The sequence below is a fragment of the Epinephelus moara genome, chromosome 14, assembly GCF_006386435.1.
Source record: "Epinephelus moara isolate mb chromosome 14, YSFRI_EMoa_1.0, whole genome shotgun sequence".
In the NCBI taxonomy this organism is placed as follows: Eukaryota; Metazoa; Chordata; class Actinopteri; order Perciformes; family Serranidae; genus Epinephelus; species Epinephelus moara.
This window is the reverse complement of record NC_065519.1, coordinates 26,589,889-26,608,907: the sequence shown is the minus strand read 5'-3', so window position 1 is coordinate 26,608,907 and position 19,019 is coordinate 26,589,889. Positions and strand designations below refer to the sequence as shown.

The following is a 19,019-nucleotide window of genomic DNA, read 5'->3' as shown; positions in this document are numbered from 1 at the left end:
GGGATGTTGTATGTTGTAAAGCCCTGTGAGGCAAATTGTGATTTGTGATATTGGGCTTTATAAATAAAATTGAATTGAATTGAATTGAATTAATGCATGGATAAACCAACACATTTTCACTAGAGGGTCCTCATCAGTCTACATCTTCATCTTACACCCTGATGAAGACTCTCTAGTCAAAACTCACTGGTTTATCCATCCATGTATTAATGAAGGATTTTTAACTACAGTACCTTGGACTTTTGGAGTGAGTTGGCCAGTCATTGTTTTTTATCTTTATATGACTGTTTGCCCCATCCTCGAAGAGCACCTGAGTTTTTATAACTAACTACATAGTGCCTTGATCCAATGGAACACTCCCTATTTTTTTCCTTAGTAAATAGAGTACCTTCAGGCTTTAAGAAACTGTGAACAACATTTTTAACTATTGTCAGACGTTTTATACCACAAGGAAATAATGGGCAGGGTAATTAGTAATAAAAACAATCATTAGTTGCAGCTCTAACCAAGAGTAAAAGTACTCATTAGGCAGGGTTATTGCAGGCTTACTGATGTGTTAATGTTAAAACACTGAAATTCAGCATTCTGATGTTGTAGCTGGTGAAGTTGGAGCTAATGTTAACTCATCTATTTTCTGTTGGGTAGTTTAATCTATCATTAAGCATCATATGTTGTGTTTATAAAATGTGCATGTGCAGAAACTGAAACAGTGGAGCAAAACGTACAATATTTACCTTTTACATGTAGTGGAAAGAAACATAAAATGCAAATCCTTAAGTAAAGTACAAGTGCCTCAAATGTGAAGTCAAGTTCACTACTTGAGTATCTGTATTTAGTTACTTATCACCATGGTTAATTGACCCATATTATCATAGCTCTGTTGTCAGCACCCCAAACTCTAATTTGCAGGATTCACTCATGCTTATTTAACTTTATTGTGACTTGAAGCGTCTGAATCATTCAGATTTTCATCACACTTTTCAGTCTTAAGGTTTTTTTTAATGAGCCCATGAGAATACTGTGGGAAGTGTTTGGACTTTGTTTTAAGTCAGTAAATGTGTCTGTAAATTGAGACCTACTTGTCCCTCTCATATGCAGCTGTTTTAAAATAGATGTGTGATGTGTTCCTCTGTTTATTTTAGGTCAAAAGTCTCACTTGTCATGTAAGGTGTTTGATAAAAAGCTAAGTAAATGACCTTACAGTTTTACATTTTCACATGGATGTGTTGGAGGGTTTTGTTTTTCACTGCTGCTGTGGACTGCAGTATTTTAAGGAGCCGACAAAGAGAGAGGGTACAGGCTAGTATTTCCATTGCTGGTTTATAGTTGTTGAAATGAACAGTTACATTACAGTACATACAGTATACATACAGTAATACATAATGTTTCATTGGGTTACACATTATGTAAAATGTTTAAAAACTTTTGCAAGTATTTAATAAATGTAACAGCCAAGGCAGCAACTTTTTCCAGAAACCAGTGGAACAAACATAAAATGTAGTGCAATACAGCAATGAGACAGAAGTATACATCTACCCCTTGAATCAAAGTAAGGTTTATATAATTTGAGTGTATGGAGTTATGGGTATGATAAATAATATGAAGCACAACCAGTCTAGTTTGAACGTCATTAAAAAATACTTTTTAAAAAAACATGCATGTTGACATAGCTCAGCTGTATGCCATGAAAGAGACTCCACCAAATATCAAAATCATATGAAACTCTGTATCACAATTATACACATAACATCTTAAAAAAATACAAAAAAATCTTTTCAGAAACTCGTTCAAAGTCTCAGAGGGTGAAATGATCTTACTTACTTTCTTACTTACATTTTGCTAGTTTGTTTAGTTGTTTAACGTACAGGTTACTTGCCTTTAGTGATACACATGCACGAGCACAGTTTAGCAGTGTATAAAAACATGTTACATATATTTAACTGTTTTGATGATGTTGTTAATATGAGAGGTTTCAAATGATTATACGTATATGAACATTAGAGACACTGCCTACAATGACATGATAGTGAGTTACTTACTAGATTGTTTTTGATCCTTATCTGTGAGTCAAAGAACTTGAACAGACCGGACCATACAGCTGTAGTCCTTTTAAAGGTAAATGTGTTCATAGAAGAACCAGATACTTGTAAATTCAGTGAGGAGTCCTGGTGTAGACCAAACTGCAGGACAATCTTCAGCCACAGGGTGATTTCTTCCTGTTGATTACATCATGTGAAGCTGCTATTTCCAAACTGTTTACTGCTTTTCCCAGGGTCTCCTTTTCTGATGACGAAGAGAACCCTTAGAGGGAAAGAGAATAAAGGTTATGACTAACCAAACACTTCACCAAGGATTATACTCCTCAAAGGGTTTTATAGTTGTTGTTCTTCTTCAATTCTGAGGTGGGTACAGGAGTAAAGAAACAGCATTAAATTGCTTTTATGGCTCAACCTAGAATCGACCTGCAACAACATTTTGAAACTCAGTTCCACCTTTGCCAGAGCCACTTACAGAGTACATGTTGGAGAGGGTGTTGAAGAGCTCTTGACCTGCGCTCACTTTGTTCCTCACTCCTCGTATGGTCCCATTCTTGCTACAGATATTGATCCGTTTGTTGCTGAAGAGCCTCTCTCTCTTGGCACTGGCATACAAAAGCAAGTCATCAGGTTCACAGCCGTTCTCATCCGGAGTGCTTTCCACCACCAGACCATTCAGGTGGCTGTTAGCCTCGCTGATGGGAGGCGAGCTGCCCTGCTCTGCCTCTGGGCTGCTGGTGCAGTCAGAGTCCACTGAGTCCGATACTGAGCCGCTCCAGGCCGTTTCATCCTTGAACACCTCCGCCAAGACCCGGCCGCTGTTGGCAGATGCTACTCTAAAGCGAACTGTTTTCCCAGCCTTTTCTTTCTCCTGTTTCACTTTTGGCCCCTCCATTGAAATACAAGACTGTCTTACATGTTTAACATCCCATTCAGAAAAGCCAGACGTGCTCTTTCAGCCTCAGCCATAGTGGCGTGCAATTATCAAACAATAAAATCCCCATTGACGTGTCAAAATGGGCCGAAAATACCCTGAGTACAAAAACTAGACACCCAAATGGTTAATAATACATGAGCCTCTGCCATGGTAACAGCTAAAACAGGCCAACAGTAATTGATATAACCATGTTCAATAATTGATCAAGGATACTTTTCAAAGAGCAGATAGACTACAGACCTGTGATCAGTGTTTTGCTTTGTACCTTTAAAGCACCACAGATAACCTTCTGTGCACTTTACTGCAACCTCCATTAACCCTGTCTGTCCCTGAAGCCAGAATAATTGATCAAATATCTACCACAGGAGTATGGGGTACAGTCTCTTTTTTGTTAGTGTTACAAATTATGTGCTTCATCATCACTGTTCAGGGGTTTACACTCAACTGAGTTGTTACAGTCGCCCTTTGTGGCTATCAAATTAAGAGTAAAAGCAAGAAATCCATAAATTGTCGCAATCATAATGATTTTACTTACTCAAAAGATTCTCAATACATTTTTGTCTCACTGTCACACTGACGAATCTATTACAGTCATTCGTCACCCTGCTGCTTGGTGGGGCTCATAGGACTTTTCTACCTGAGGCCATGACAAACTCTTGAACTGCTCCTGCATCACAGCAGACACAGAGCAGGTGTTTTGCTCTGTTGAGAAATAACTATTCTTTCTCAGCATTGAAGTCTATTTTAGTTTTTACAGCAAATTTACAGAGGAAGAGAAAGTGGGTATATTAAAGTGCATCTTTAAATGTGTTGTATATACTTTTTTTTTTACCACAGTGTTGTGTGCTTTACATGTATATTGCATATATTGTATTTTTCTTATTATTCTCGGATGCTTAACAACATCAGGTGAACAGACTGCAGATAAAAACTAGGCTCTCAGATAACTTAGGTGCATTTACATATGTTTGAATGTTGAATAATGTGCATTGTCCCTTTCAAATAAAAAAAATTAATTCAATTTATTAATTCACTTTATTAATGTTTGTATGTACATATTTCTTATGTTTGCTCTAATTCTATTGTTGTTTTATTCTAGTGATGTATATATTGTAGTTCAAATTTTCACACTTACAATTTCAGCACCTGGATGATATATATTTTATTTTAAATTTTGATTCTTATATCTTCAGTACTAGTGTTAAACACAGTAGCATAATGCACATTTTACATTTGTTTTAATGCACATTTAATTTCTACTTTATTTTATTTCATTGCTTTATATTTACACTCTTTATTTCATACTCTTATTCCTACTTCTTATGATTCTCTATTCTTTACATTGGAGCAACTGTAACAAATCATAATTTCTCCTCGTGGATCAATAAAGTTTTTCTGATTCAGATTCTGATTCAAGGTGACATCAATTGCTATGATATTCTGCATTTATTTATTTATTTATTACAACAGAATACAAAGAGCAAGCAAATATTGCCAGAAACCTATTTCCAAATATCAGTAGATCATTCAACAATTATACTCTCTCTATAGCTAGTGACCTTAAACTAATAATCTGTCACACTGAATAATGTATAGCTCGTCAGGCATCAGAGAGTAGATTGGTCTCTATAAGCAGAGTCAGTGTTTTGATGGTACATTATTTATACTGTACAATATGGAGTGGCTTTACATAAACTGATAATCAATTCATTCATGTCATCGACTTGGAGTTGTCTACTTGGAGCAAACCTGTAATTCCACTCCAGGCCTGTAGATGGTAGTAATGCTACTACTGCTTCACCACCAGCGAAGAAGAAGAAGCAAGAGGACCGCACGTGCAGCACAGTGTCAACATGGGGAAAAGAAGGCAGAATAAGCAGCTTTTCACAAGTTTATCCAAAAAACAGAAGAAACACTTGAAAGAATTTGGAGAGGAGCATCCATTTCATGATGTGTAAGCAGCACAGCAAACCCCGGCCCGTTGTAAAGGAATAATTTAGCTACTTTTATGTTAGCCAACTAGCTAAGTTAAATTCACACCACTGTAGCAAGTCCAGCAAGATACAGTGGACAAAGTTAGCTGTAGCCTATTTATTATTAGTAAAATATAAAACTGGATGAATAATACTTCTCGAAGGAGCCTGTTCACTGAAATGTAACGTTACAGACATACACGATATATATATTTTCATAAATAACATTGTTTTTGAAAGCAGTTTTAGGTTCCTCCAAAATAGTTCAGTTGATTTCGACGGATTAAAGTGAAAACAATAGCGTAAACACACGGCTGAGAAGGTCTTTGGAGTTAACACGTCAAAGTCAAATAGTCACATAAAGCTAATGTATGCCCAGTGATAATAGCCTATTCATTAGCAAAATGGCTAGTAGCAGAGGAGTAAAAGAATCAGTTGCATAAGGTTAAAGTTTACTTACACATCTTAACTGTTCATTGTATCATTGGTATGACTGTAAGCTGTCTTGAGGCTGTTAAACAAGTAGATGTGCTTTATTAAAATCCTGCCACAGTGAAAACAAACAAGCCTTTGACTACATGCACGAACCTCACTACATTTACGTGGTATAATGGGAATAAATTGCCTTAGAGTTTACAACTGTATCTACAATAGTTGATGCGGGGATGCTTATTTCTCCTTGTAAGTGACAGTTGGGGCGTTTAACTTCTCTGATCAGACTACTCTTTTAAACTTGACTCTTCCTCAGTGTAAACAAATAACATGAATCTAAGAAACATGTTAATAAATGCTTATTTTTAGGAAAATACAGATACAGTACGGAATACAGATTGGTCTTTCAGGGGACTTTGTTCAAGACATGGTCTTCCACAATTAGTGGGCATGCTTTTTTCTCTTAACCTGCTCTCTCAACTCATTGCTTAGTTCTTTAGTGTATGTATTGAGTGCAGAAAGCTCAAAGCTTTATTTTTTTCTATGGATGGTCTGGTGGTTATTTTTTCTAATACCAACATGTCAACAAGCAGCCTAGAACAAGGTCTTTGTTATTTAGTCAGGTTTGTGGTCTTACAATAGGTGCATGTTGTGTAAGTGACTACATTTCCCTTTGTGTTTATTCACAGAGTCAATGCAAGACCTGAAAGAACTGAGATACTGGAACTGGTGAGTAATTCAATTCAATTCAATTCCTGATGATAGATATCGTAAAGCCCAGTGCGATATTAGAGTGATTGTAGAACTGTCTCTGGACAGAGATGAAGAAATGTTGTCACTGTTAGAAACAAGGACCTCCTGTTTGATTAGATGTATATTAGATACATTTTGGACCATCCAGTTGTTGATATACTGCACACAGCAGTGTAATATTTACCCATACATATATCATAATATTGCAATTTGATGATTGGTGTTCTGTCCTCACCTATGTTAAAGCCAGCAAGCCCAGAACACTCTGACATTGAGCCTGATGAGCTGGAGGATGAAGAGGAGGAACCAGAGCAGAAGACAGCCTATCAGAAGCTCCTTTCAACTCTCAGCGAACCCACCGGTAATGACCAGAGTGAAGAGGAGAGCACTGATGATGACGAGGACGAAGAGGATGAAGAGGAGCTTCTTGGTGAAGGTGAGTTGTTTAGTTCCAGCACACAGAAGAGGCCAACATATTGCAGTCGACTGAAGACTGTTGTGCTTTCTATCATAGGGGACAGTGATGGAGTTGTTGATGATGGTGAAGATGGTGACGAAGATGAAGGAGGAGAGGAAGGACCTGAGGATGCAGATGAGGCTTTGACTGAAGCAGTGGAAGGGGAAGAGACGGCAGAGAAAGAGGCAGGAGTTGAAGAGTTTGAGGACAAGGAGCACGAGTCCCAGTTCTGTCTGGAGACCAACTTTGCGGATGAAGGAGGAGAAGAGGACTCTGAAGGAACCACAGAGCAGAAAGACAGCAACGGTAAGATAATAGCTCATAGTTTTGTCAAGTTTATAGCCCTACATTTTCTGTCCAGTAACCTATAAAAGATGCACTGTATGTGATTTTATTTTTTAAAATAAGTAAATTGAGTATTGGAATACAGTTGGGTTGAGGTATGCGTTACAGTTTTTTTCTGTATATGCAGACATGTTTGTACAGCATTTGGACACAGAACTTGGTGAAGAGGATGTGCAGAAGATAACATCTGGCAGTAAAGCCAAGGCTCAGATCACGGTAATAAGTGCACAGTTTCATGAAATGGTCCAGCTTCTTTTTAATGAAAATGAATTGTATGTACAGTTGATGTGCTTCATTATATTTGCCTTTCCCCACATTTAGTGGCCAAAATTGGGCAATTTACTCTGTACCAATCCCCTGGAGAAGTTTGGATCCATCGGCCCACAGAAAGACACAAACCTCCCAGTTTTCCACAAAGTTTTGGAAACCAGCTGGAAGCATCTGAACCAGACCTCTGATCCTAATGTGGGAGCTGAGGAGATCAGCCCACTGCAGCTGGAGCTGCTAGCTCTAATGGGCTCCTACAAGGACCTCTACTACCCAGAGACCTGTCCTCTGAAACAGGGCCCACAGGTTTGCAGTGCATACTGCGTCCATGTGCTCAACCACGTACTGAAGGCCAATTCTGGCGTCCTGGCTAACAACGCGCTGCTAAGGGAGCGGAAAACTCAGGGTAAAGCTGGAACTGAGCCGCAGGATGAACCCAGAGACCAAGGACTGACCCGGCCCAAGGTAAAGTACTGGTTACATTATATTTGGCTTCTTAACAGAGCTCCATTAAACGTTTCTAAACACATTATTTATTATTTATTATTTATTATTATTTATATAATTAAGTTAGAATTTGAATTTGTTCTCAGGCTGGATCACACTTTGAGAAGCACAACTTAATATTTCATTTAAACTTTAAGTGTTAAAATGTCTTTGTCGCAAAATAATAATAAAAGTAATTTAGCAAAACCTGGAACAATCATTAGAAGTACTTGCTGCATGCAGGTCTGCGTGCCTGTGTGAGTAGAATAAATCACATAATAGTTCAGTACGTTAATGCTATCCACATAGCCACAAGGTTCAAAATGTATTTTTTCTGCCCTGTTATGGGTGCGTCAGGTCCTGATTCTTGTTCCATTCCGAGGCAAAGCTCTGCGTGTCGTGCAGACGCTCATCAGCCTGCTGGAGACCAAAGGCAAGAAGATAGTGATCAACAACAAGAAGAGGTTCAAGGAAGAGTTTGGAGAGGAAGCAGATGACAAGCCATCCAATCTGCAGAGACCAGACGATTACAGAGCCATCTTCTCAGGCAACGTGGACGATCACTTCAGGATAGGTACAGTTCAACAAACAGAGGTCCACCCACTTTTTGATAACCTAAGTCTCTCTGTCTGAGACCTTGTTGCTGTCCTCTCTCCTCACCAGGCATTTCCATTGTGAGGAGCAGCATGCGTCTGTACGCCCCCTTTTATTCATCAGACATCATCATAGCGTCTCCGCTGGGCCTCCGTACAGTGCTGGGAGCAGAAGGAGAAAGCAAGAGAGACTTTGACTTTCTTTCCTCCATCGAGCTGCTGGTGTTGGACCAGGCAGATGTCTTACTCATGCAGAACTGGGAACACGTCCTGGTAAGAATACACACAGGTCAACATGACACCTTACTGCAAGGGATGGCATCTGTTCTGTCTAGCAGAGTTATGTTCTTACTTTTGGAAAGGATGTGGCGCCATCTGCTGTTTAACAACCACTGTAGAATCTGAAAAAATCCTTCATGTGTTTGATATGTGAACAGCCATCTCAGTCTTTGTGCATTTTCCATATTTACAAAACCGATATCTATTTTTATCTTAACAAATAAAACAACACACAGTTCACAATAAAAAGGACAGTAGAAAACAAAATGGAGGTCATTTTTATATCGTTTAGACAGCACATTAGACAGATCTGCTATTCCTCTAGATCAGGGGTAGGCAACCTGTGGCTCCAGAGCCACATGTGGCTCTTTAGCCCCTGTCCAGTGGCTCCTTGAGCCTTTGAGAAAAGAATTCTATGGAAATTCATTCTATGAATCCAAATGTTGCTGAACCTCGATAGCAGTGGCTGGTTAGCTATGGATGCCAAATCCAAAAAAGTAAATTGAATAAAATAGAGAATGTAGTAGTGCGTGGACAGATTTGTTTGCTCTCACTGCCAGCTCTGCAAAATTTAAGTAACAAATAATCATAAATAGTGCCCTGCACAGTGTCCACCTTGTGGTAAAACATATTAACAAATGCTTATTTAGACCATAAGTATACGCTAATTTAGACTTAATAGGCTATTTACCTTGATTATAAGGCTCAAACATGTTTTGCGGCTCCACCCAGGTTTTTTCAAATTATTCTTGGTCAAAAATGGGTCTTTTAATGGCAAAGGTTGCAGACCCCTGCTCTAGATTAAGGTACTGTCCATTGCAACAGTTAGAGGTATAATACCTGATCTCAGCTGAGCACATAGAGGATCTTTGCTTTGTAGAATATTATAAACTATATAATTCTTAACCATATTCAGTTTATATCATCGTAAAAAAAATATTCTTAACGAACCAAGTCTTTCAAAAGTTGATATAGTTAAGGTGTGTCTGTATAAGTTGATGTCTAATAAAAAATCACATCCTCCTCCCCTCTACAGCACGTGATGAAGCACATGAACCTGCAGCCGCTGGACTCCCATGGAGTGGACTTCTCCCGGGTGAGAATGTGGAACCTGAACAACTGGGCCAGACACTACCGGCAGACGCTGGTGTTCAGCTCCATCCAAGACCCACAGATCAACAACATTCTCACCAAGCAGTGCGCCAACTACCGTGGACAGGTACTGTATACACTTTACAGTTAACATTGTATCGGCTCCTGTAGGGTTTGACAGTGTGTGTATTTTCCTTGCATTTGCACCTAAAAATAGATGTGTGGGAACCCAAAAAAAATTTTTAACGAGCAAAGCATTTGAGTGAATGATTAAAATCTACCCTAATCTTTTTCTGCTGTGCTGCTAATCCTTAAAAAATTACAAACGAACAAGGCATATTAACGGGTGTGGCTAATCTAAACATTAGCATGGTGACTAGTAATGACAGGGTGGCTGAGAGCAACATTAGCATCCATTGGAGCCAGTGGAGGGAGAACATATAGATTTAATGTTAAGTGTCTAAAGAGAAGAGCATAAGAGAGATATGAGAGAGATGAAGGCATGAAGCAGCTAACCTGCTACTTAATGGCTGCAGACTGTGTCTAAGACCGTATTCCCTGCCCTAACCAAGGTAGCACTACACAACTGCAGTATAAATATGTATGCAATACATTATTTCTTAATAAACTCTGTGTAACATAAACATTATTTACAGTGCTCCTAGTTTTTCTGTGTGCTCCTAATTTTTAAATTTCTTCGTCCTTCTTGTGAAATAAGTTACCATGAAGCCCTGTCCTCAAACTAAATATTGAGTACAGACTGTAATTTAGTTGAACACATTACTAAGAGGCAGATATGATCTCATAGATTGAGTAAATCCTCAGTGGTTGGAGCTGTAGCCACAGTAGGTTGTTTACTGTCGTCAGCTTGATATCTGAGGAAAGACCTGTTTAGCTATCAGGCTGACTTTTTAAGAATGAAACAAAGAAATCATGGCCATCAAACTTTTGTGTGTACATAAATCACAGTTTCTTTATTGCTATGTGATGATGTGGGTTTTTAAAAGTTAATTCCCTGCATGGTTTTTGTCCCAGATTGCTACAAAGAACATACCGAAAACAGGCTCCATCTGCCAGGTGCTGGTTCAGCTCCCTCATGTGTTTCAGATGTTCACCTCTGACAGCTTCATGGACCATGACACTCGGTAAGGTTTTCCTACAGGTGAACCATGTGATGCCATCACAGCCAGACAAATTGTCGACTCTATAAGATAGAGCAGAGGGTTCTAAAAGCTCCAGGAGAAATAAGTTGCCATTTATTCAGTGAGCTACATTGTAGGCTACAACTTTTAGTCCATATTTGTTTACATTTTAGCAAATTGACACTAGTAAAAGTATGGCGATGAGCTAATAGGACCTGTTTTCAGTGGATATACAAACAGCTATCACTGGATTACTACTGAAAACACAAAAACATGATGATTCTCAGGCAGGTTCTGGAGTTAGAAGGAGTGCCTTTTCCTCTCTCCATGCCTCCCAGTAAACTCTCACATTTCCCTCTGTTGAGGCACGTGACAAGACATTCAGTCAGCTGTTACACAATAATGTTACACTTTATTTGCTCACATCCACACACATACACTTACATAGTCATCCTGAACTCATTGTTTACATTCATATCTCAGTATTTCTTTGCCCTTCTCGGTTTATTAGCTGTTATACAGATCAGTTGTGTGTATCATCTAAATAATTTTTTTCTTTTAAGTGTGTTTTTTTGTAAGACCCTTGTTTTTATGTCAGTAGCACATTGCTTTGCTTTCTTTATGAATTTTATCATTTGAATTTGTGTCTAAATTAAAAAACAAAACAAAACATAATGTATGCAGCAGCTTAAGAGATCTTGTCGAGTGCTTGGTTTATCCCCACAAATGTAAAGCTGTTTTATTTGTTCCCTATCCTGCCTGTAGGTTTCAGTTCTTTGTAGATAAAGTGCTGCCTCAGTACAGGGACTCTGTCATGTCCCACACTCTGATCTACATCCCGTCTTACTTTGACTACGTCCGGTTGCGTAACTACATGAAGAAAGAGGAGACAAACTTTGCCAGCATCTGCGAGTATTCCAGCAGGTCGGAGGTGTCCCGAGCCAGGCACTTCTTCCAGAAGGGGGATAAACAGTTTCTGCTCTTCACTGAACGCTTCCACTTTTACAAGAGGTGAGCTCTGTTTAATGTAGCCCAACATGTGAGTAGTTCTGTGTTTAATTTGAAGGGGATTTTGTGTCTTCACCCAGAGATTGGTGCAGTGTCAGTCAGCCAGTAAAGCTGTCCTAGAGGTCAGAGTACTGTCAGGTACAGTAGGTGGACCTAACTAATCACAAGGCTAACCATGAATAAAAGCCACTAAGCATAATGGGCACTCTGGTGATGTTGAATCCTGGAATCATTCCCAGACCAACAAAAGTAAAGAACATGAAGGATGTTATCTTTAGTACCGTTGTAAGAGTTAACACATCACCAATTGTGCTAATGTGAAGGAAACAGATGTGACCTCTCAAACAGAGGTTACAAGTTAGAGCTCTTACTTTAGCTGTGTACTTGTGCAGAGTCAGAGAATTCATGATACAGTCACGTGGCAGGGTAGTCATACACTGTAGCTTCTTTATTGTAGTTCACTGGCAATTGACACACACAGGGATATATTTGTATTTAACTCCGTTCGGACGCCGGCGTCCGTGCTCCCTCCCTCCTCTGTTAAATGGGATCTCACAGGCGCACTACGTCATCAAACCATGTGATGCTCGGTATCACCGGATTCAGGGAGCTCTCGGCTTCCTGAATCCGGCATCGTTTTTCTTTTATTCCTTATGGTTTTCGCACCAGAGCAGCCTAAATACACGAAGTCCAAAATCGCGATGAGTGGTGACAAGCCATGTTATGCCGTTTTTCGAGGGGAAAAGTTAAAGGATTACTCGCAATCTCATGCAGAGCCGTCAATGGATACGTAGCTGGTTTATAAAAGGTGAGATCTCACTCGTACCACTATTTTTGGCTGAGATGTACTGCCTAGAAAGTAGGATCACAACTTTCACGTTTCATATGGCTTTATTTGGTGATATTTTATGGTGTTTCTGTCATAAACAACATCAGCTATCATAATCACGCCTGATTTCAATAAGGTACGATGTTTGAAGCTGGCTGAGTGTTGTTTGATCACTGATAGTTCTGTTTTGAAGCGGAGTGAGCGCTCTGTCATTTGGAGCTCCGCCTGGATCTTTTCACGGAAAAAACACTGTAGAATGGTCATACTTTGAGCAATCTTCTTCAGACTTGAAACAAATGTTCATTGATAGTGTGTGCCTACAGCCCCACAGTGCCATTTACATGCTCAGATGAAGCCACAGACAGTTATTCATCCTGAAAATCATTTTTTATTTTATTTTAGGCAAAATCTTCAACTTTTTACTGACTTCAGAGGCCCATTACTCTGTCTCTGTATCACCTAGAGTGTTTCTAACACTTTCACAAGAAACTTCAGAGAGTTTGCTTTCTGGCAAGACCTCATGCATGCATGTAGTCAGAGCGGTTCAGAGGCTACAGTCATTTTAATTTGGGTATGTCATTTCAGGCGTTTTCGCTACAAAATGGGGGTGGAGTGATGTTGTTCAAACAGGAATGTAGTCCTTCTAAATCTTACATGTGACTACCATAGGCAATAACGTTGGTCAGAAAATGTTTTAGTATCAGATTTCAGGCTGCTGAAAGAGACATTGTTTGGACTGTGTATTGTGTGTGTGCAGGAGGAAGCTATTAAATCCTTTCCTTCCTTCTGTAGCGTTATCAAAACAGTGCATTACAATAATCAGCAGTATATTGCAGTCATCAGATTTCATTGCTTTATCCTGCTGGAAAGTACTGAAAAAGTGTTATAAAATAATAATTCTAGCCCATATCATCCCATACTTTCATACTCTCTGTAAAATGTATCAAAATAAATTCTGTGTGGTTATACGCATGGTCTTAAATTTTACTCAGTAACTCTAATCTAATCTCTCATTTCTTTCTTTATCATTTAGATACACTATCAAAGGGATCCAGAACCTGATATTTTATGGACTGCCCTCCTTCCCCCACTTCTACAGCGAGGTGTGTAACATGCTGGCAGCGGGGGGTCAAGGGGAAGAGGCCAGCTGGACCTGCACTGCCCTCTACTCCCGCTACGATGCCCACAAGTTAGCTGCCATCACCGGAGCCCATCGAGCCGGACAGATGCTCAACTCCAACAAGACTGTTCACCTGTTTGTTACGGGGGGGGAAGATAAAACGTCCTGATGGAGCTGGACAGATTAGAGAGGGACCAATTAATAAAACCATGGTACATAGCTACTGTACATTGTGACAGCAGGATGACCCTGGATTGAGTTGAACCAAAAAGATATTGAATGCAGGTCTGTGATAGTGGATTGCAATACGACACATTACAGAGTACCTGGTTTGACATCTGAAAAGTGCACCACTTAAAAATGCAGATAAGAATGTTTTCCATTATATTTGGACAATTCACTTTCACATGCATCTGTAAAAAAACATGTTTATGGGCTTTGGTGTGTTGTACTGTAGGTGGAAGCTGTCCTGAAACATCAAGCCACAAAGTTAAAAGAGTATAAAACAATTGTATTGAGTTACAAAGCTCGTCAATGATCACTGTGATAAGATGCAAAAACATCACTCCCTGGTTGCGTGTGTGTTAATGATTCAGCGCACAGTTTACATACTACATTATGTGTAATATCTAACCTGTTGTTTGATAAGACAACTTATTTGTAGCAATGCCTGTCCTGACAGTGCTTAAGTGCTAAAATAATGATCATTATCAGTTTTTATGGTTGTTGGTATGATGGCATACACAATATACAGTGTTTCAATGAATCATGGGTGTGTTGCCTTTGTTATTGGTTTCATGTGTGAGATGAAAACTTAACTATATTCACGCAGCACTAAATAAGATAATGTGTGAACGAAATCATAGTCCTCTGCCTACTCCTTTGCCTTGGAGCGATTCTTATGGCCTAACTGCATGTGACTGAAAACATCCAATCAGAGCTGAGGAGTCTCTAAAGCAGCTTGCCATCGTCTCAGTCAAACTGGGCAGCACTGATCAAATATGAATATGAAGATTTTATAACTGCATCAGAAACATATTTTAGTGTACTGTTTAGCTGTAATATGAAAAACTTTGTGACACAGCCACCATGTTGTATACAGCTAAACGGAGTACCATGCACTGCTGAACAGTCGGACCAACTTTTTCATTTACGGCTAAACAGTACACTAAAATATGTTGCAGAAATATTTGAGTTGAAGAATAGGCAATGTAGTCACAGAATCTTGATTCATATTTGATCAGCGCTGCCTTGTTTGACAGTTTGACTGCAGTTCACAAGCAGTAGCTAATTGAAATGATTGACAGCTGCGTTAGAGACTTCTCGACTCAGTTGGTTGTTGCTGCTGCACTGTGGTCTGATTCTAGGGAGGAAGGACATGATTTTTTTTACAGACTGACTCGTGTGCCTCTTTCAGAATATAGTGACAGTTTAAGCAAATGTAACACAAAGGTACCCTCATAAAATTTAGCAACTATAGCTTTGATAAAGATAAGATACAAAGCAAAACACGCTCCTTTAAACCCACCCACATAATTATTAACTCCCTGAGCTGCTGCAAGAGTGACTTTGGCCACATAATTATAGTGATTGCTCTGTTGGTAAAAGTGTCTGACAACAGGTTGTCTGTCACTGCTGTGATTATGGAGGACAAGACGCAGAAACTCAACCTGAAGCGGGAAGTAGGACTGGTGGGTGCCGTGTCCCTCATTGGAGGGACAATGATTGGATCTGGGATCTTCATGTCCCCACAGACAGTGCTCTACACCATCGGCAGCCCTGGAGCCAGTTTGGTTGTGTGGGCGTGCTGTGGTCTATTGGTGATACTGGCGGCTTTCTGCTACGCTGAGCTGGGCACTATCATAACAGAATCAGGGGGGGAGTACATCTACATCCTCAAGACCTCAGGTCCAGTCGTCGCCTTCATGTTGATCTTCAGCTCTGTGTTATTTGTGAGACCTGCTGGCGTTGCTGGCATCTCGCTGAGTTTTGCTCAGTATGTCGTGGCTCCTTTCTACCCAGACTGCCCCCCTCCAGTGCTGGTGGTGAAGTGCGTGGCTGCAGCTGCAATTGTAGTGCTTGCCACTGTGAACTGCCTAAATGTTCGCTTTGCAATGTCAGTACAAGTGTTTTTTATGGTGGCCAAGGTCCTGGCCCTGGCAGTCATTATAATAGGAGGTGTGGTGATGCTAATCAGAGGGCACACTGAAAACTTTGAAGACTCCTTTGAGAACACAAATCTGGGCATCAATCCAATTGGTATTGCTTTCTACCAGGGACTGTGGTCCTATGACGGCTGGAACAATCTGAATTATGTTACTGAAGAGTTGAAACGTCCAGAGGTAAGTGAAGGGGTATATGAGGTTTCAGTGGAGTTACTGAGTTACCGAATAGAACCAATAAGTCATTCATGTCAATGTGACCTTGACACTGACAACATCCCCAACATCGCCCTAAAGAATTACGTAATAAATGTTTTCTGAGACATGTAAAACAATGAATGCTTATGAGAAAGGGATATATGTTCATTACCTAGTCATTCAAACCATAACACCACTGACGCTAAAAATTTACATTAATTAATTTTTATTTTTATTAATACAGTCAATTAATGTGTAAACTTATATCAACTATACATATGATGATACATAATTTAGGATGGAGGCAGCAAAAACATTGCAGCCTGATAACTTTCAAGGGATTTGAAAAAGGTGTTATGTCAGTCTTTTGTCTGATTAAAATAGTCTAGCAGTCTTTTGTATTAGCTTTATTTTGGTATAGTAAAAAATAACCAACATGCTGGTCACCCACCTTGATTGTCATGAAAGTGTCATTAAGCCAACTTCTGTAGTCGCAAGCTAAACAACACACCGAAATCCATGTGCACCTCGGGGACACTCCTAAGAGCCATCAATATGTGGATGTCATGCTGCTTATTGAATATGGAGTAATTTAAAAAAAAAAAAAAAAAAAAAACTATTCTGGATTTTCCTAGTTAAGTTATTTGAGTCATCAGTGTGTTGCTGCCTGACCAAGTCATCGGAATCTGTGTTTAGATTAAGTGGTTGTTAGAGGTCTACAGTATGAAGCAGCTATCAAAAACATATCGTAATTGATTTGCCTAAGCATTGACACAAAACAGCAGTCTGTCTGTTTGACAAGAATGTCTGCTTTAGATGAAGAGTTAGAGTAAATCATGCTGAGGCTATTGGGGAATAGAGAAAGTGTTGCAGCCATTACATGGTATCAGTCATTTGTTGATTTGTTATGTTTTTTAGCACTGGGTGGCGTATTTGTGCAAAAAGGTATATAGATGGGCTCACCTTGACAGGTGGCAGTACGTGCGTTTACATGGAGCCATGTATTCCTTTTGCATTTGGGTTGGAAGCCCTACCTGAATAGAAATGCTCCTTGTAAACACCTCAACCCGAATGAAAACAGCCAACCCGAAAGAAAATCTAATCGGGTGCACAGGGGTGGAATATTCCTTTTCAGAACCCGAATGGAAGATTCCAGCCATTCCGTTCTTTCTGCATCTTATTATCCGGAGCGAGGACTACAGTGTTTTCTTCCGGTAAACGTAAACACGTAACATCTGCCCCGCCCCCTATCCAATCAGAAACCTTCCCTGCCCCAAACGTTGCGTGGACCCGAATAAAGGCGATTAAACTGATCTCCCGTGTAAACCCTCATTCGGAATGAATATTTCCCATGTAAACTACCTGGAAAGACTTTAATTCCGAATGATTTCATTCAGATTCATTTCATTCTGAATGAGAAGCCATCATGAAACGCACCCAGTGACTGGGGATGGAGTGAGCACAAAGATTTTGACCATGTAGCTATGCACACGCTGTTGTTTGTTGTTTTCTTGTATAATAAACAGTCCTGCAAGCAAAGAAAGTCATCTGCACTCTTCCAAACTAGTTTCTACCCAGTCTAGCAATCACTCCGTGGCTTTTAGTAGCAATAGTCACCACAGAAAGTCTGCACTGATATCTGTGAACAATTTCCAACAGGGTGTCCATCGTTTGGAGCCAAGTGTCAACATTGATTCAGTCTGCCCCTTGCATTTCTGTTTTTTTTTTTTTGTTTTGTTTTTTTTTTTGTTTTTTTTTGAGGTATCAGTTCAGATTAGCATGAGATTGCAATTGGTTGACCTGGGTGACCATGTCACTAGTCATCCCTGGGAAAATTTTCAGGGTGGTTTGCACTGTTTCACCTTGGGATCTGTGTTGCCATTTTTCTCTGACACTGAAGGTTGCGCACTAGTTAAACTGATGCTTCCTTTCCTTCTGCATAGCTTCTTAAACTTTAAATTTGGTGAGAGTATTAGTTGGTGTTTTAGTGCATCCCTCTCTCTCGGTTTAGGAGTCGAGGTAAAAGGGAATGAGGATTTTGTTGGTGGTTGTATTTGGTCTGACTTGCCTCCTTCTCTTGTGATGCTACCCTGCAGATTACTCTCAGGCAACATTGCAACAGAGTCTGTTGTGAAATCTCTGACAGAGATTATTTGTGTCCTATGCTTCATGGGTTTTTTACTGTGATCAAGGAACACATTTCACTAAAAACATGTTTCCAAAAATTCTGAAACAGTTTCATGTCTTGCATAGATAGTCTTTGCCTTACCATTCACAGAGTCAGGGTGCTACTGAGCACTTCTACCAAACCCTAAAATCTACTGCACTCAATTTAACCATAATTGGGTATTAGGGCTTAGCTGCCCACATGAGAGGAGATACAAGAGACTCCTGGTTTCAACCCAATCATTTGGATGCATTGTACCTATCTACATAGCCTAATGAATGACAAAAACCTTTACCCCCATGAACCCCAATAGATTTTTTAAATGGCTTTAGGAGACAGGTTTGTGAAAATGGACTTTTTGCTTCCTGCCCCTCAAATGCAGTCTGGCCAATTATAGCGTAGCATCAGCCACCTCCGACAAGGGTCTGACAACAACACGGCTGTGCTCCATAGACTCTCATGCAGTTGTTTCAGATTTCCTTCATTTTCAGGCAGGTTTTATGGATTTCAGGTTTCTTTTCAGCACTGTAGCCAGGCTGACTGAGAGTCAAAGCTCTATTGAGCCTTGTATTCCTTTAGCCCTTAGCAGTAATGATTTTATGAGCTTTTTTAATGACAAAATTCTAACTATTAGAGGCAAAATTCATGACCTCCTGTCCTCAGATAGTACCTATCTAACCTCAAACACAGCTGTAAGACCTAATATATATTTAGATTGCTTCTCCCCAATTTCTCTTCAAGAA

At 39.7% G+C, this 19,019-nt stretch overlaps 3 protein-coding genes across 3 annotated transcripts in view; 2 read left to right on the top strand and 1 right to left on the bottom strand.

Annotated features, from left to right (window-relative positions):
* Positions 1 to 1,330: 1,330 nt before the first annotated feature.
* Positions 1,331 to 3,011, bottom strand: grxcr1b (glutaredoxin and cysteine rich domain containing 1 b). The gene is made up of 2 exons (XM_050062182.1): positions 2,512 to 3,011; positions 1,331 to 2,301 (listed from the first exon to the last, which is right to left on the bottom strand). The coding sequence occupies exons 1-2, from the start codon at positions 2,929 to 2,931 to the stop codon at positions 2,257 to 2,259; spliced, it is 465 nt and encodes a 154-aa protein (XP_049918139.1). The 5' UTR covers positions 2,932 to 3,011; the 3' UTR covers positions 1,331 to 2,256.
* Positions 3,012 to 4,781: 1,770 nt separating this feature from the next.
* utp25 (UTP25 small subunit processor component) lies at positions 4,782 to 14,505 on the top strand. The gene is made up of 12 exons (XM_050062075.1): positions 4,782 to 4,927; positions 6,068 to 6,107; positions 6,378 to 6,567; positions 6,646 to 6,894; positions 7,061 to 7,149; positions 7,255 to 7,665; positions 8,044 to 8,260; positions 8,350 to 8,552; positions 9,595 to 9,777; positions 10,686 to 10,795; positions 11,558 to 11,803; positions 13,663 to 14,505. The coding sequence occupies exons 1-12, from the start codon at positions 4,827 to 4,829 to the stop codon at positions 13,916 to 13,918; spliced, it is 2,295 nt and encodes a 764-aa protein (XP_049918032.1). The 5' UTR covers positions 4,782 to 4,826; the 3' UTR covers positions 13,919 to 14,505.
* Positions 14,506 to 14,743: 238 nt separating this feature from the next.
* Positions 14,744 to 19,019, top strand: part of zmp:0000001267 (b(0,+)-type amino acid transporter 1) — a 36,624-nt gene continuing 32,348 nt past the window's right edge. Inside the window, exon 1 of the mRNA XM_050062077.1 lies at positions 14,744 to 16,091. Within this exon, the coding sequence (XP_049918034.1) occupies positions 15,393 to 16,091 (699 nt within the window). The 5' untranslated portion in view covers positions 14,744 to 15,392. The remainder of the gene's footprint in view (positions 16,092 to 19,019) is intronic.

Bases quoted from the DNA above. Each gene is read 5' to 3' on its own strand.
- grxcr1b (XM_050062182.1), bottom strand. From the start codon at position 2,931: ATGGAGGGGCCAAAAGTGAAACAGGAGAAAGAAAAGGCTGGGAAAACA. The intron at 2,302-2,511 runs GTAAGTGGCTCT...TTTCCCTCTAAG, and splicing joins CCCTCTCCAACATGTACTCT to GGTTCTCTTCGTCATCAGAA.
- utp25 (XM_050062075.1), top strand. From the start codon at position 4,827: ATGGGGAAAAGAAGGCAGAATAAGCAGCTTTTCACAAGTTTATCCAAA. The intron at 10,796-11,557 runs GTAAGGTTTTCC...TCCTGCCTGTAG, and splicing joins TTCATGGACCATGACACTCG to GTTTCAGTTCTTTGTAGATA. The intron at 11,804-13,662 runs GTGAGCTCTGTT...TTTATCATTTAG, and splicing joins CGCTTCCACTTTTACAAGAG to ATACACTATCAAAGGGATCC.